This window comes from Chiroxiphia lanceolata, chromosome 10 (genome assembly GCF_009829145.1).
Source record: "Chiroxiphia lanceolata isolate bChiLan1 chromosome 10, bChiLan1.pri, whole genome shotgun sequence".
NCBI classification, from domain to species: Eukaryota; Metazoa; Chordata; class Aves; order Passeriformes; family Pipridae; genus Chiroxiphia; species Chiroxiphia lanceolata.
Window position 1 is genome coordinate 11,841,246 of NC_045646.1, and position 18,115 is coordinate 11,859,360.

The 18,115-nt window shown below is 44.4% G+C and overlaps 1 protein-coding gene across 2 annotated transcripts in view; it reads left to right on the forward strand.

Annotated features, from left to right (window-relative positions):
* Positions 1-17,832, forward strand: part of CCDC50 (coiled-coil domain containing 50) — a 42,607-nt gene extending 24,775 nt beyond the window's left edge. Inside the window, exons 5-12 of one of the 2 annotated variants that reach the window (XM_032697531.1) lie at positions 1,824-1,932; positions 5,135-5,836; positions 7,308-7,414; positions 7,996-8,040; positions 8,578-8,682; positions 9,565-9,644; positions 10,690-10,787; positions 11,814-17,832. In XM_032697531.1, coding sequence (XP_032553422.1) covers positions 1,824-1,932; positions 5,135-5,836; positions 7,308-7,414; positions 7,996-8,040; positions 8,578-8,682; positions 9,565-9,644; positions 10,690-10,787; positions 11,814-11,833 — 1,266 coding nt within the window. In that variant the 3' untranslated portion in view covers positions 11,834-17,832. The remainder of the gene's footprint in view (positions 1-1,823; positions 1,933-5,134; positions 5,837-7,307; positions 7,415-7,995; positions 8,041-8,577; positions 8,683-9,564; positions 9,645-10,689; positions 10,788-11,813) is intronic. The other variant, XM_032697532.1, reaches the window with a different exon arrangement.
* The last annotated feature ends 283 nt before the right edge of the window (positions 17,833-18,115 follow it).

Genomic DNA, 18,115 nt, shown 5'->3' on the forward strand with positions numbered 1-18,115 from the left:
CTGCGTTTCCTGGAAGAACCTGAAGTAAGAATCTGTCCTTACCTGACAGATGCATCAGTTTGCTTGTGCAAGGCTTAATTTTATTCTTGTACCACTAATTCCAAGCAAGTACTGCAAGGCTGTCCAGACAGATGTGGAAGGGCTTGGCTTCCAAGAGGAACTTGTAGTAAGGGGGTGGGAGTAACACTTAGGTCAAAGAATTTGTGCTGTAAAGGTGACAAATCTGTCTTATTTTTATCAGGAAGGTGAAGGAGATATAAAACTAATGTTGACTTGGGGAATTGCACCTTTCCTTCCTGCTTTATGTAGAGAGCTGCAGGGATGTCAGTGGTGTGACAACTGGTCCTTGCAACTTGTCAGCCTGCTGACCATCTTGTGCTCTTGGGAGCAGTCTTCAGATGACTGTGGATTAAAGCAATGAGAAGTCATAAATATTCTTTCTCTCCATCTTGGTACATGGGAAGTTCCCGAGTGTGGCTGAAACGTAGCTGTGGACTGAGGCAGGTCTGGTCTGGACTGCAGGGTTTTCAGATGAAGCTCTAAGCCTGCCTGCTTATGAATCCCTTTTGTAAGCAGTGGTTTGTGTGGATTTGCAAGTCCTGAGCTGTCTCAGTCCTGGAGATAATGTGCTTAAGCATATATATTTATAGATTTACTGTACTTGCTAGAAGAGGTTAACCTTGTCAGGAGAAAGAGGTTTTGTTTTGGCTTTCTTTTTTTTTGTAAAGAGTCTGTGGCATCCCCAGGTCCTCCACAAAGCTGGCTATCGAGCAGATCTTATCTGAATCCTGAAATAATAATTTGTACTTGAACAGCCATTCAATGTCTTCTAGTGCAGGCTTTGCTCTGGAGGGTGTTGACTCTCAGTTTGCATTTCAGCGATGCCTTTCCTGCCCGCAGTGTCCACTTTACATGCATGACTCTGTAAAGGTTCTGAGGATTAGGAAGGCTTAAATGAATAGCATCCAAAGGGCTAGCATGCCATGCTGGTATCTGCCAGCTTTGCTTCCTGGCTTCAGACTGGTTCCACTGATTCGCAAGCTTCTGGACCCCAGATGAGCAAACCCCAGGGAACTGTCTGTGGTTCCTAGGCCTTGTTGATCCATTAGTCATCTCGAAGGAAAACCAATTAGGAAAATGGAGTGCTTGTCTCTTTGGCGTATTTACCAAAACCGTGACAGAAGACAAATGGCTGCAGTCCCCACTGAGCTCTTGCCTTGTGCCTGGCTCGCTCTTCCTAATGTCCCTTCGATTTTCTTTTCCTTCAGTCTCTGTCTGTCAAACTGATGCATTTCTCTGCCTGGCATCCTACAGTCCCTGCAAATTACAGCCAGTGTGAAGCGAGGTTGTGACTTGCTGTGGGAACTCCTTCCAGTCAGAAGTGCCTTCAACTAGAGACAGCCTTAGCCCCTGTTTTTCTTTCCCTGGCAGAGTGCAGGGGGCAGATCCAGCCCACTCCTGTAAGTGGGTATGCACTTCTGTGACTTCTAAATCATAATTGAAAACCTGAGGTTGCACAGGTAGTCCCTTCTGCCCTGCTTTGGCTGTTAGGGCCAAATGTGTGCAGGGGGAACAGGAACCTGTGAGTCTGCCATGGGGTTGGAATTTCCATGGTGGGCTTGGGTGAGGTTGAATACTTGTTGCTGAGATGGTCCCTTGTGTCATCCACTAGGTTGAAAGCCCTGTTCCACCTACGGGTTGAATTTGAGTAATGTTGTTGCCATGTCTGAAAAATTAAACTGTCGGGATTTTAATAATTGAATAAAAGAATCTGGAGATATTTTCAGTGGTGATTTTATGTCTATTTTCTCCCATCTCTGCAGGACATTGCCCGTCTCCTACAACAGAAAGAACTACAGGAAGAAAAGAAGCGCAAGAAGCACTACCCAGAGTCCCAGGACTATGAGGAGAGCTATTATGCAGAAAATGGAGGTAGGTTTCTGCTAGATAAAAGGTCATGGCAGTATAGTTGAACCTGGTGATCTGGCAACTCCATCTAGGAATTTTCCCTTATTCTGCAGTCCTGTATTGAGCACTGTAGCATTACACCAGTTTCAAGGGTCAGAATCATTGTTTTCTGTAATTAGGAAATATTGAAGTAAAAAAAAAAAAAGAAGGCAGTTTTATAATTTTTATTGTCCTAGAAAATGGCCTGGAGGACAGGGGTAGGGTGTATGATGTGTACTGTACAAGTACAGCCATGCATGCATGTTTTAAAAGGGCTTGTGGAAAAAAAACAGTAGCTGATGATCCACAGTTACTGCTGTGTAACACCCAGTGTGTGGGGGAGGAATGTCAATGCAATTCCATGCTTGCATTTGAAGAGAAACAGTTCTGTGTGCTCATTTGTGATGCTGGCACAGCTACATAAAGGAATAAATGCTGCTTCATGGAACTATGTTTCAAAAATAGCTCCTTGCAGGTACGTATCCAAGCAGTAAAATTAGCACAACCACTTTGAATGACTTACTGAAGAACAAGGTCATCTCCACAGAGTGTCTCTGCTGTGATTATCATCTGGGACTGTACATTGTGGAAATTATATGATCCACAGCGCTGTATTGCTTTCTCTTGGTCAGCTTTTGTGATTGAATACAGACCTTCTTTAAACTGGGAGGTGAGAATCAGGGTGTGTTTAATTATGGAGCAATCTGGGGATGGCTTTGCTGTGCACTGGTGGTGGTTCCTGTGTTCTTCCTTCAAAAATGTGGTGGGAAAGATGGGTTGCTTTTGATTAACAGATTGTGAAGATGAAGATCAAACCTCTTATTTCTCATTTTAACATCAATGCCATTGGCAGTTTTCAAGTCTTGCATTTGAACTTACACAAGTTAGGTTCAATTTGGAAGATGTTCAAAGATAGACAAGGAAATACAAAGCAGTAAGTGCAAAGCAGTAACCAAGTGGAAACTTCATGACCACAAGTTGTGCTACATGTACAGAGCTGGGAAAAAAAGCATCTTGGAGTTCTTATGGCCAACCCACACTTCAGGTTTTTAGAATTAAATGGGACAAGTCTCTGAAAAAATACAATGTAGGTAATACTGTTGCCATGCAGAGATGGTAGGACAATATGGATTTTTATGACAAATCAGCTGACAAAAATTTATCTGCATCCAGGAGTCACATGGATTAGGGCTATTGCTCCAAAGCAATCTGAACTCTTTAAAAGTGGAAAAATAAACATGAAAAAAAGCAGAGTTCCTCCCAGAAGTGTCTGTGCCATTTTTGTATTCACTCAGTCACTTGCTGCTTAAGAGAGTAACACCAGGATCCAGAGAGCGTTTGCACAGCCCCTTCAGAAGGTGCTTCAGGAACCAGCACCTGCTGATGAGTTAAACACCCTGAGATACCCCAAAACCAAGTCTTTGGCTTAGGTTGTCTGGCATGGTTGTGCTACCTGCAGCAGTCTTTTCCTAGTATAGCCATGCTTTCCTGTTTTGTGTTCTGCTCTCTGCTGCTGTATTTACTGAGCTTTCCTTAATGACAAAATTGAATTAATTCTTAGACCCTTGTTAGTGTTGTTCAAAAACTGGCTCTTGCTTTCATGCTCTGGTCTCCGTTGTTCAGTAAGTCAGATTGTTTTATTGGATATTTGTTTTCTGTAAATCATATGAATGATCTAACACAGGAAAAAAACAACCAGTTAAAAACCAACCACAGCAGTTCCTGTTACGGTTCTTGGACTTCTAAAAATATACCTGTTTTGGATAAAAGTCATACAGATTTGTTTTCAAGGTGGATTTTCTGTAGGCTGTATTTTTGCTGGCTCTGAAAAAGTTTTTTCTGAGTAGAATGCCTTGAAGGGAACATTCAGTTTTGGTGCAGGGTTTGGGTTTTTTTTTCCTCCTGAAATCTAGATGGATTGTAAGGGAGGCAGAGCTATTTATTAAAACAGAATGTAGTTCATGTGCAGTGAAATCTATTTTAAATATATTTAGATACTATAAAAGAAACGTCTTGGCAGCTGAGGAGGAAAGTCTGCTGCTGCTGGGATTTTTTTCTATTTTTTGGGTGGAGGCTTGTCTGTGTAGTTCTGTTTCAAATCAGGCTCTGCTTTAAGGCCTCTTTTTTTGTTTTGAAAAGCTGCTGAGAGATAATCATTCACTCCGTGCAATGATTTTTCTTAGCAAATTGGTTGATCGGAAAATAAATCAATTAGTAGATTGTAAAGAGGCAGACTGTTGCATCCTCCTACCTGTTTCAAGTTTATTACTGAAACTAAGAGCAAAGAAAATTTCTACCTGTTTTCCGGAAAGAACAGAGGAAACAACTCCACCAAACTGCCAAGTAAGTGGCTTTTCTAGCTACATTGCTGAGGTCAGGAGCCTCTGCTTTGTGAATTCTTATTCTGCTCTTAAATTTCCATAACCCTCTCTTTATTCAGAGCTGAAACTTTTATTTAGGCAGTATAAAAGTACAGGACCTGAAACTTCTGGGTCTGCAAGAGATATATGACAGTCTGTGGTGGAAGATGTTTGGATGCTGCAGCTATCCATCATCCTATTCTTGCTTTTAAAGAAACAAAAATCCTATCTCTTGTCTCCTTTTCTGCTTTATGTGGATCTTACCCCCATCAGTGAAACTAATGAAAAAACTTGTGCCTGAAGGCAGGGCAAGGCACCAGTGTTTATAAACCAGGATCCAACCTTACCCCTCTGCTTGGTCTCTCCTGGCCTTACACCCCCTGTTGCTTCCCAGCGTTACCTGCATCTTGTGCCTTTCTTTGTGAACCTTTCTCAGGTGGTTTCAGGATCCTGCAGCAGTGATGTGTCATCAGGAGATGAGCTGCTCTCTGGCTGTTTTTCAGCCCCAGTTGCATTGTTAAAAGTCATTTATCTCTATATTGGCTTGTCCTTGTCTAGGAGGTCTCAGACACTTTCAGGCTGGACCTGTGCTTTCTGCTCCAGCCTTGTTGCCTCCTATTCTGCCCTGCTGCCATTTCACTCTACCCCCCGTTGTATCCTGCAAGCGTTATCTGTCCCTGTTATTTTTTCTGACCCCATCATACTTTCCTGCATTTTTAGCTTCTTGCATCAAGCACCCTCATTTGCCTGCTGCGAGTCTGGCCTCAGAACCACCATTAACCCCTGCACCACTAACCCAGTCGTTGTTTGTCCCCCCCATTGCTCAGAGCACCCCTGGCGTGACCCCAGAGAGCAGTTTTCTGAGCCTCACAGGGCACACAGTCATGACAGGCGCAGGCACCACCAGAGAGAGCACAGAGGACCTCCCTCACCTTTGGCCAACGGTGCTTCCAAACACGGGCGTTCCACCTCGGAGGATCGTCGGAGGTCTCCTTACCTGAGAGAGACCAGCAGTGGCCATCAACAGGAATGGAAAACAGCCAGCCAGGAAAGGTCCCGGAGACATCCTAACCTTGATCTGGAAAGAGAGGCTGAGCACGGTGCCTATGATCACAGCCATAGCTGGGAGCTGCGGGAGAGGAGGACAGCTGCCCGGGAGAAGGGTAGGAGACCTCTCAGTCTTGACCTGGAGTCGGAGCACGGACTTGCAGATGAGGCACAGCACAGGAGAAAGCCCCCAAGGCAAGACAGAGAAAAGCACCTTCCCTTTCTTGAGTTGGAACTGGAGGCTGAGCAGGAAACCTGGCATCAGGGCAGCGGCCGGGTGGTGCGCTCTGAAAAACACAAATCTCGCCGTCGGGGTCACTCATCGCACAGGATGGCACATGATGAGAAGCTCCATGATGCTGAATTTAGAGATGATCATAGAAGGGGTGAGGCAAGAGACTGCAGAAGGGCGGGACACAGGACACATTCCCCATCCCCACATGTGACCCAGGGGAAGGGTGGAGGCTGCCAGCGAGACTCAGGTAACCAAGTGATGGGAAAGGTGTATGTATGTGTGGGGATGGACCTTTGTGTGCCCCATACTGGTATCTGAAATATGTATTGCTTCCTTTGAAGATGCTTGTCTCCACTATCTACCTGCAGTGTGTACACAGTTAATCCTGTCCAGGTTTCTCCCTGATTTAGTGGGATTCTTCTTATCCATAAATGTTCTTGCTCTGTTTATGTCCTGATGTTCCATGGAATTGGAGAGGATGAGGAAGAAGGTATTGTTGGAAATGGTGCCCTTGGTATCCTGTGTTTTAAGAAAAAAACCCTCCTCCCCGAAAAAACCCAACCCAACCAACCAACCAACAGCCAGCTTTTGTTTTCATGATAGATTTTGTGCAGTGGTCTCACTGCACAAGAGAAAAAAAACCTAACAAACCCCCAAATGTAAGGATTATGCTTATCTTTTGTTGAGATGCAGGACTGTAAGTGAAAACACTTTGCTAAAGCACTAAAAAACACAGCAATTTTCATCCACTTCTTATTGAAAACCCTGCTGGCAACTTAATCAATTCATTTTGGGCAAAGTTCAGTAGTGGCACTGGGTGTCTAACTGGGCTCTGTTTGTAAGATGGGGTTCTAGCCAAATTCTGTACAAGTGGAGTTTTCTGGGAAATGTGTACCTGTGTAGTTCTTGTTCAATAATACTTGGGGAATGGGGGCTTTAGAGATCCAGAAGCATCTTTCTGCTTTTAAAACCACACTGGAAGTAGGGGTGATCTAGTGAAAGTAGGAGACTTGGATCTGTGTCTGTAACAACGTGAGGAAACTTATGCTTAAAGCCATCTAACTAATATTCCGATGGGTAAGATGAGGATGATAATGGGTGTCTGTCTCTGGAGATACTGGGACAGTTATTCTTCCTCCTCATAATATGAAAGCCTTCCTTGGGGAAGTGGAAGGTGTTAATCAGGTTTATCTTTAAAATAACAAAACTCTTTACTCAAAACCAGAACTGAATATTATATGAACTTTAAATATGCTTACTTGGCTGTTTCCTCATTGAATTGTAAAATTCATCGGTCATCCCAAGGAAGAAATAGTCTGAAATCTCATGTGAGCCTGTCCCAGGCAGCCTTTGCAGCCCATGCTGCTCCAGCAGTGCATTCAGAGTGCTGTGCTCATAACAGATGTTGGGCTGCTCTCTGCTGCCCAGTTTTGCCAGTGTATCTGTATCAAGGCATAGTGTGACAATTCTTTTGCTAGCATCACTGTCATCAAAGACTTCAAGGGACGTGGTTTCTTCTGCCATATAGTTGCATTTGTCGTAAGACATGGTGTATCAGGTATTTCTGTGTGCACAGAGAAACCTTCCTAAGGTGTGTGCTGCACCTCAGCTAAAGATGCTCTCAAACCAGCTGTGTGGCAGGTACAACGTCGTGGTTCTCCTGAGGGGGAGCCGAAGAGAATGGTTGAGTTGATTGTTTTCCTCTCACAATTCTGTAGGCACTAATTTGAGGGGGATGAAACAAACCATGTATGATGCACCCCGAATGGAACAGGAGTTGTCTGATGCGGAGATTGCTCGGAAGCTGCAGGAGGAAGAGCTCCTGGTAAGTTGAGGGGATGCATTAGTCATCTCGAAGGAACTAAGGTAGCCAGCCATGACAACTTTAATTTGTAAACCTTTTATCTATAAGAGTGACTTTAAGACATAAAGTGCTACTGTGCTTTCTAGTAATTATCTTTGTCTTCCATACACACACATATGGAGTGACAGCTGGCATCCACCCAGTAAGGACCTATTATTTAAATAAACACCCCAAAATTAAATTACTGGAGCAGAGTGATATTAAATGAATGTTTCCAGGCAGATGAAGACGGCCTGTAGTCAGTGTGGCCAGCCCAGAAGTGAGACAGACCAATGCCCATCTTTGAGAAGAGGGCAGCAGAGTTGGAAATCCATTGTGGTGTGCCATAACAGGTACATGAGGACAAATTTCAGCTGAAAAGCTGAACTGACAGTTTATTGTTGGGTTGTAAGTATTGAAGTAGCTAAGTATATTTGGGGAGCATTGTTGTGTATTTATATGGGCACCTACTTGCCCTGCTAGTAGATTGAGTATGAATAATTCAGAGATGTTACTCTTTTGTCTCTGTTTTTTCTTCTGCCATCTTTTATTCTTTTCCCCAGGCTAATGAGGCAGATCAGAAGGCAGCTCAAGTAGCCCAGGATGAGGTGAGCAACAAGTAAAATATTTTTGGAATTCCTTTACTTGTGGAAGCTGCCAAACACCACTTGTTCTCTCTTACCCTCTAGTTGTTCATTTCTCTCCTTGTAGGGGAAGCTTAGAGCTCTAATTGGGGTTTGCTCCTACCTGAATTTCATGTATATGCTCAGGCCGGCCAAGCAGGCAGTTGCCCTGCCTGTCGCAGCCATGACAGAGGAAGGAAGTTTATGGTTCTGTGAGAGCATTTCTTTTCTGAGCCCCAGGGGAGGCTATCCAAGATGCTGTGAGATGAACCACCTCCTCCATTAAGGAAAAGGAATAGGGGGCAGAAAGGCTCTGCAAATGCAGTTCTGGCAAATCAGGGATCTGCTGGGCATGCTGCATGATGTCTGTCTTAATTTTGCCCTGTCACTTGATTTCTGATCACAGATGGGTGAAGTCCTGGATTTGCACCCTTCCCATTCAGCAGCTGTCCACGGGAAAGTTATTCAAACTCACAAGAGCAGTAAAAGTATCTGAGGCACTGTCTGTGTTTTCCCTTCTAGGAAATTGCTCGACTGTTGATGGCTGAGGAGAAAAAGGCTTTAAGGAAAGAGAAAGAGAGAGAAAAGTCTTCCTTTGAAAAGAGGAGGCATGATCAAGATTGGAAGGTATGTCAAGCTTCAGGAGTCACCACAGATAATGTTATTCCGATTTCCAGAGGGAGGTGAGTGTGTGTGGTGAAAGCAAAAGGTGGTGATGCTTCCAAAGGGTCTTGCTGTTTATTATTCAACTGCTTCCCAAGACTTTTGGAGTCACCTACTTGGTTAGATGCTTTTGGCATCTGGCCTGGGAAGTTGGCACTAGATGTCACAGCACTTTGTGGCCTTCCTGAAGCACTTTCAGTCCTCCTGGTGCAGGACCTTCCCTCTGCTGAAATCCTGACTGTAGCAATAAAAACAGTAGTTGGATCTGTTTGTATAAGGGCAATGCAGATGCTTCAGATGTCACTCTGCCTCGTAATAAAATTGGCTGTGTAATGAAAGTACTGAGTCTATTTGCCTAGGTTTTTGCATGAGTAATAACAGAAAGGCTTGGCTAGCCAACGTGGGAGAGGATAGGAAACAGATTTCATAGTCTGCACTGGTGAGGTGCTAAATGGGACGTTGTGTCAGTCTTGGGGCCCGATGGAGGTAGCTCTGATGTTTTCAGCCTCCTTACTGTGTTTAAGTGGTTGCAGGAGCACAGCTGCGTGCAGCTGGTCCCTTGTGCTCAGCCCAGCCATGTGTGCAGTCATCACACACTGTGTTTGACCCCAGCTTCAGGACGGTCCGCGAGAGCTGTCACATATTTAGCACAAAAATTGAGTTTGGCTCAGCAAGGCTGAGTTTTGTTTACTGGAAACTAGTCCTGGTACTGGCATTTGAACGTCTGGCTGTAGTTAATCATACAAACCAAGCACGAAAGGGCTGCATGGAGCTGAGTCAGGCTCAGTGCACTGGGGGGTTTCTTGCAAGGCACACAGATGAACAGATTTCCCTCCTTCCCATCAGCCTGATGCAGGTGAGTCCACGCGCTCAAGATCAAGAGAAGGACCTGAAACTCAGCGACACAGAAGCGACAGGTCTTCAAGGTGAGCTTGAACTGGCTGGCAAAAATGGGGAAATGCAACTGGGAAGCTGCTGAGAAGCTGAATCCTGGGGAGAAGTTGTGGGATGACCAGCCTGACCCACCCAGGAGGGAATTGGTGGAGTGCAGAGATTTTAACACTGAGAAGAGATGGAGGGCACAGAGCTCGTGAGGTGTTCGGTGACATGCGTCACTCACTGCGCTCATGGCATTTGTCCATATTGGTCTCCATGCCTTGTGCTGACAGAGATTGATGAGCTTGTGCAATGACATTTGTTAAATGGCAGAAAAACATTGAGAGGGTTAAAGAGCTTCTGGGGATGTGAAAACAAATGTCATATCTGGGCAGAAAGGAGTAATCACCATGCATTTGCACAGCTGCTCCCTTGCGTCTTTGCTCCCAGTTAAGCCCTGTACACAGCTCCCACTGCTGCATGTGGACACCCCCTGCAAGCAAGTGCATTGTGCTTTGGGGTTCCTCATCCCAAACTGGGAACATGCTGTAGCCCATTGTTGCTTCTGAATCTCTTGATACTCTGGCTCAAGGCCCCTCATGAGGGACTGGGCCCTGGAAGTGACCCCAGTGCCTTTGATTTCCATTCCAGAAAGGAGCCTAGAAATTCTTGATGAAATTGCAAAAGAAACAACAGATAAGGTGTGAGACTGAAGAGAGATCATATTAAAATACTCTGGGACTAAAGCTGGGCAAGCTTCAGTCACTTCAGTCACTTCAACACTTCAAAATGTTGCTCTTTTGAGTGAGGTTTGCATCAATCTTCATGATGGAAATTCTTTCTTTATTTCCTGACAACTTGAAACCATTATTAAATGAAAGAGTTGCAGGAGAAGCAGTAAATGCTCTGCATTTCTCACTGCAGAAACAGTAATGGGCTGTGCTCAGAGGAGCTGCTCTGCAGGCGGGAAGTCAGGGCCAGGCACAGTTTGCATCAAACTGACAGCGACAGACCAGACAGCTGAGATGTTCCTGTTGACACACTGTTATGCCTTTGAGCTATTTCCCATCACTCCTTTTACCCTGTGCTTGGCAGGTCACAGCCTCTCCTCGATGACTTTGAACACTCTCGATATTACACAAGCCAGCCCAGCCCCTTGCACCAGATCCCCAGACCTGAGCACTCTCCTAAAGGTAGGATCAATCAATCCCAGGGCTGCCCCAGCTCTTGGGTTGTTGTGAGCTGTTGTACTCAAACAAGCAGCCTGCAAGACAGAACCTGCAAGACACCAGCAGCAGGTGGTGCTGGTCAGTGTTTGGGGCTGTACTTGCTGAGCATGTTGCAGGCTGAGAGACTAAAAAGCTGAATTGATTTACCTGGAGTTTGTCAAACTGTTGTCTGCGTGTCCTCCATGATCTCTTAATGATGAATGACTGTAAATCCAGGCAGCAAATGATGGAGAAATGACAGTAAGACAATGACATGATGGATTTTAGGTGACTCACTAGTATCAAACAATCCAATACAAGACAATCTCACATTATCACCTGGCTGGCGAGTAGATGGGATGATCAGACAGAAGCCTGTCCTGAGGACAGGCTTATTTTGTTCCTGTGGCATCTCAGCACTGCTTTGTTGGCTTGTTTCCTGAAATCACTGGGCATAGAGCAGTGTGATTAAGGTCACCCCTGCAGATTTTTAACTCAGAGCTGGCATTCAGGTTTTTCTGTGGAGTCTCTAGGGAAGGAAAAGGGCAGTCAGAATTTAACTCAGTCTCTCAGGTTTTGTTGAGCTCCACTATTGTGACTTATATGTGGACACTTTTTCCTTTCTGAAATGTAAAGTTTGGGAAACTTGTGTTCTGTCTTCATCAAGTAATTTGCAAAGTTGATGGCACTTAGATATCTGAATTTGTAAGCCCAGTGCTCATTCAGTTTTCTTCAAACTGTGAAGTGGGGCTGCAGCATTGTTGACTCCCCAGGCAAAATGTGAATGTTTGCCTGACTTGTGGATCTATCCTTCCTTTTGCTTGGGTAATGAAACATATGGTTCCCATTTTGGCCTTTGACTTTACCAGTCCCTGGGAAGCCAGACAGATGGACAAGATGGCAGGGCAAGTAAAATAGAATGGCAGGACAAGTAAAACACAACTGCAGGTAATAGTTTCTTCACCAGGATCTACCCTCACAGGTTTTTTTTTTCTTTGTTTTGTTTTCCAGGTTCCCGTAGGAAGCAGTAAACTGTGCTAGCCTTTGCTTTGGTACTGACTCTTCTGTAGCAAATATTACTGGAATTGCCAGGCAACTTCCTTGATTCCTGACCCAATGGGAGGCCCACCCTCCACTCCCAGGATCATCTCTTCAAGTGTCATCATATTAAGGAAAATTATTTGTTTCAGTTTCTTACTCATATGTGATGACTGAAGCAGTGCAGTATAATCTAGCTGCCACTGAGCTGTGCAAATCAACCAGCTGGCTTAACAGCTCCTTCATACATCCTTTTGAGGCTTTCCTTCTATTTTTATTTTTAATCTTTGGCTGGAGCTTTGACAAATAGGACAAATTGAGATGCATGTAAAATGGAGGAAAATTAAAGAAATGAGTTGGGTTATGGCAGTGCAGCGAAACATCAGAAGTACAAGTCCTTTCAGTATTAGGATTGCTTAGCGCAAAGAGTTGTAAGAGGAAATGTGTTCCTTCCTGTGTTGGATAAGACAACTGACCCAACCTGACAGTCATACTAGGAAGGAGAATGCATCTTCAAATGTACACCAGCAAAGGCCAGACCCTGGGACCGGTGACAAAGAAATTGCCTATGGAACAGAACTTAACTGCTGTATTTCTTTCTAGGGTTTCCAAAAATCTGGATAGAGTGTGTAACTAGGCATTTAGCTCCAGATATAGGATAGAACAGTTAAAAGAAAGACAATTTCAACTGAAATTAGACCTTGTGTGCATGCTAGGGAGTTCAAGAAGCTGTGAGTTGTGGTTTGGGAACTCACACGTCTGAATGGAACTCTGTGGTCACCTGCTTTGAGCTTCAGTGTGGTAGAAGCCAAGGAATTTCACTGAAGCCAAGTAGGATCTCCTGTAACTCCTAGCTTGGTTACTGATGCACTTGAGTACAGTAACTTGTATCTGAACCTGCATATGTCTTGGAAACGTGGGGCTGAAATAGGGCCATATGGGCATTGAATTAAAAATCTACAGTTACAGGGAACTTGAGCTAGACATGGAGTGCTGAATGGTCCACACCATGTCTGTGCTGACTGCCTTCCCTCTACAGTGCTCTGTCTAGCACCCCAGGCGGACTCCAGTCTGGAATAAAAAATTATTGTTCTCCAGGGCTTAGCAGGCTCTGCAGGTTTGTTGTCTGTATAGATTTGCCCATGCAGTGATTCCCCCCTTCCACTTTGATGGCTTTCTGCTCTTTGAAAATCATTTTTCTCTTGCACAGACAAGTAGCCTTTTCTCTTGGCCTCCACTCATTTCGATTCTTTTGTCTTTTTAATATTTTTTTTGCCATTATTTTCAGGTGTATTTTTAAACTACAAAGCTGAACATTTGGACGCTGGCTTGGAGTCTGTTCATCTGGTACAGGCAGGTTGTTCATGTGCCAGTCCAGTTCACAGCAGTGAGTTTGGCTGCCTTGCCCCTACCGCCCAGCTTCCTTAGTGCCCAGCACTGAGTCTGTCCTGCCATGCTCTTTGTTGTCTGCCAGCATCTGCAGTTCTGCCACTGGCTTTGTGGAGGAGGGGAGACAGAGCTGTGACTTTACTTGCCCTCACCACTGATCTGCCTGGGAAGGGAGCCTTGACAGCTCTCTGGACCTATAAGAAACTGGAAGAGAGCATGGCTGTCTGCTGTTTCTCTAGTGCACAATTCAAGTCCTAAGGTAGCTGTAAGGCTTTAACCTTGGCTGTTGTCTGTGGTAGGATAGTTACTGGGCCAAATCTCTAGGAAGACTAGGCAGGTTTTTTTTGTCATAAGTTGGAGGGGCAAGTTTAATGCCACAGCACAAACTCATGTTTTGCCTTGACCAACAGCTCAAGAAACTTCCATCTCTTACCCCCACTGGCCTGTTGGCAGCAGTTCAGTATCTGTGAAGAGCCACATGACCCCCAATAGACCAGGTATACACTATCCAAAAACCTTGTAATGTACATCAGCAGCATCCTGCTACCTGCATACCCTTGCTTCCAGACTGTGAGCTCACTCACCTGCATGAACCCTTAAGTGACTTGCAAGGTCTTGCTTGCTTGCTGCTGCTTCTCAGGAAATATCCCAGCCAGCAGCTAGATTTTACTGTCCTTGCCTTGTTTTCTCTTCTCGTTCTGTCTCTGTCTATTCAGAAGTGTTAACATTGTTTAAAAGGATCCAGAAAAATAACAACATAGATCCTGTTTTTCCTTTTTTCTTTTTTTTTTTTTGATAACTTGGCCCAGTGTGGCAACCTCATCTACCAAGATTTTATTTTATAAAAATTTATTTTTGTATTTCATATAACAGTCAAAATCTCTGCTGCTGAAAATGCCATTTTTTTTTTCCTGTGGGCTTTTCCCCTCCACTGCCATCAGAGTAATTATTGTTGTGAAATGAATGCCTGGTATGTTTTTATGAATTAACACTTCCTACATAACAGGCACTGCTGCTTGTATCACCTGGTGCACTTGTGAAAACTGGATGGGGAAAAGTCCTGCCAAATCAGGAAGTGGTTGAGCTTTGTACTTGCTGTGCTTGCAAAAAACTGGTGACCCTCTATAAAAGGCAAAGGGAAATTGCCAACTAGGAATTCAGCCCTCTGTGGGTCTCTCTGTAGGGTGGCTATGATGGATTTTCTTGCACTGCAGTTGGCTGATGTAACTCTTGTCTTACCCTAATTAGAAAAGTCATGAAGACCGTGAGCCCCCTGACATTTGAAAAACCTGTTAATTCAGAAGGGATGCTTGGTGGTATCCAAGTTGTTGACTTCAATGGGAGCGAATAGAAATGATATGAGAGAAAACTCTGATTTAGTTTGGAAGCTGGGTAGAGTCTGAAGAACACCTCAGTGCCTGCTCTGCGGAGCTCCAGGATCTTCTTAATGGCCTACTTGGGCCAGTCAAGTTCTCCAGCCATGGCACCAAGAGACAAAGAGCCCAAGGGAAGGAGCATCTGCTGCTTCCTTGGATGCCTTCAGGAAGTGCTGAATGCTTTATGGGCTGTTTTGCTCTGTATCCTCCCTTCTTCCATATCTTTTTATTCTTACTGTCTACCTTTATTCATTTGCTGTCCCTTTGAAGTGTTTCTCCTGTTTTATAGCCCTTGTGGAAAGGGGGGCCCTAAGTTTTTGTTAGAAGGGGCTGACACCTATCGAGAGAGAGAAATGCTAGGAATGGTAGCTGAGGAAAGCAGATAGCAAATGGGGTATAAGCAGAGCAATTGTTCATCTGATATACATTGGGGTCCTGATGCAGTCAGACAGGTTAGAGACTTCCCGAGGCAAAGGTTACAACTGGACTTGTGTGTTCAGTGACCACTTTTGGAAGGGAATTCCGTGGTCCCACTGAAGTCAACAAGAGTTAAGATCATGGATGAACAAGGAGCCAATTCTTCTTGGGGCTCAGCGGCCACAGTTCTGCTGAGAGTCAAGAAGGTGCAGTTGGTGTAGGCGAGATGCAAACTCAGCACCTTGTACATGTGTCCCTGGCAAGAAGCACAACAAAGCTGATCTTTTATAAAGAAACAGCAATATTTCCTTCTTACGGCAGAAAAGTGTTTCAGTATCTTTATTTTTTCCTTGTTTTCTCTTGCCAAGTTTTAGGAGCTTTGTCTATGGGTTTGCTCCAGATTTAGTAGGATGTAGGAGTCCTTGCTGGGACCCCTGCCCGGGTTGTTCAGGTCTTGTATCCCTTTCTCAATCTGTGCATTAACAAGGCATCAGGCACCATGTGGAAAATTCATCTCCATGAAATCCTGGTACTTCCTAATATTCACAGTTGGCACATCTCAGCCACAAGAGCTCTCACCACCTCCTTGCCTCCGTCCAAAGCACAATGTCTGCCGAAGAGAGGTTGGGTGAACCGGAGGGATCGTGCCTTACCCGCAGGGATACTCCATGTCTTCAGCAGGCTGATCTGAGTCGCCTTGCTATGAAACACTGTCTTAATCTGGACTGTACAGCTTCCTGCAGCAAGAAGCAGCTGTTGTCACGTGGATAGATCCAACAGGTTAATTTTATCTTTTTTTTAAAGAACTTCACGGTTTTGAACTTGGTGGGGCGAGAAAATATCAGCTGTTAAGGGATAAATGAAGTCTCATCATTGAATTTCTCCTCTTGGGGAGGAAGGATAGAAGTTACAGATGCTGCAGTCTGCTTCACTCTGTAAAAGGGATCTTGTATGTACAGTATTTTTATATCTCTGCATTCCCACCTATCAGGATTTGAATCAGAATTGATTACATTCTCTACTTACGGAAAAAAATGGATTGTTATTTTTACAGTGCTAGACCTCTTTGTGTTTATTTTGTGCCAAATTACACCCAGTTACATTCTAGTGTTTTCATTCAGTTTATTGCTGAGGATCAATGTGTGTATTATATATTTTTATTATCAAGGTTTTTATTTTAATTCATATTATCCTGTATACAAACTAACTGTGGATTGCTAATTTATATATAAAAAGGGGAGCACTCGGAGACAGTGTGAGGATTCCCCTACTTAGTTTACACTCTTGTAAGTTAGCACAGCCAGTCCATGAAACTCGTTTCTTCTTGCCCAGAACAATCTCCTGGGTGTCTGTCCCCTTGAGCAGGTGGCTCCTTTTGTCCCTCATGGCAGCACTGTCACTGCAAGACTGTGTGAGATGCAATGGGAACCGAAGCACAGCTCATAGCATGGACTAATGGGCAGCTGAGCTCAGTGCTATCCAGCTCCTGGTAGTGATCCCAGGGAGGGGCTGCTTTGAGGGTAGCTCTGCTCTATATCCATCTCCAGCCAATGGACAGTTGGTTTTGCCCCACTCTCCCAAGATGTTCAGGGCTTAGTTTTGCAATCGCTTTGAGAGGTGGGTGTGGGACACGGGGCTAAGGCACAGTGGTGTCCCTCACATGAAGTATACCACAGGCAGCTTGTCTTATGTTTGTTGCAGAGGACAGGCATAAACCTACAGAGAACCCAGTTTACTCCTGAAATGTGCTGTAGCACGTTTGTGGTTGTGCAGCACTGCTGTGGAGGCACTGGCTGTGCTGCACACATGTGCCCCTTGGACTGCTGTGCCCAGGACAGGCTGTGGGACATGTGTTTCATGTTGAGAAAGCTGCCCTAACCTCAGCATCTGGGCTGGAGATACATTAGCCACCTCCTCCCCATCAGTAGCACAGGGCAAAGCTTAGCTGTGCAGTTTGGGCTCTTCCAGGAGAGTTCCAGAGAGGACAGTGGCACACACAAATGAGTATTTTCTACTTCGTGATAAACAAGTTCCACTGTATCAGTGTTCACTCTAAGTAGACTCCATGGTCTGTCTCCAGCTGCATCTGTGCACTGCAATATAGTTAATTGCCTCAGAGAAATAACTGCAGTTGTCTCATTTAGCTCTTCAGGGTAAACTTTCAGTCTGTTGAATCTAAATATTAGCCATGCGATGAGGTGGATTAGTCAGAAGGCTTAAATTCCTCAGAGCTGCAAGTGTACCCTGGGTTGTAACAGCTAATCCTTAAATATGAATTGCACACTGACAATAATCTGTCTATGCAAGCCTGTTCTTGTTTTAATTTTTGACTGTTCACTCTATAATTTTACCAAGTTTGGCATAGAACTTCTGAATGACATTTAACCAAAGTATCACGTCTGTCTGTCTGTGTGTGTGTGTATAGCATGTTTTGCTTCATACTCCTGAATTCTCATTGAATGTAAAGGGAACATTGCCTTGCCCCATTTTGTTCAATAAACCGCTGTATTTTGTTACCCACCACATCCTTCTGTCCCTCTGTGTGCTTTTTCTGGAAACACTGAAGTGGGTTACACAAAAGCAGGAGAAAACAACACTTTGTTCCACGCTTTGTTCTGAAGCTCAGCTGCTTCTACCAATGATTACGGTCTTCCACTGTAATAAATGTAGCAAACAAACAAATTTGTATTTAATTTGATTATTTTGTGGACAGACAGATGGAAAAAAAGCTATCTACTATCTTGGAAAGGATCTGGACTGTTTCATTTCCTGAGACTGTGATACTGAAAAATAAAGCAGTGTAATTATTTTTAAGGGTAGGATGCTTTTTCTTATTTAATTAACACAGCTTTTAAGTTTGCAAAAAGCCTGCTTGAAGATTCCCACAAACAACTTGTACCTACAGTGGAAGGCAATGGAAGGCAAGAAGGAAACATGGCAAATCCCCTGTGACTGACTGCAGTCTTCAAAGGCATCAGCTGAGGATGCAGCCACAAGCAGCTCAAACATGATCTGAAGCCACTGTCATGTCACAAACTCAGTTTGTTACTGAACATGTTAAAATAAAGGGGAGGTTACAGAATGTAAACTGGA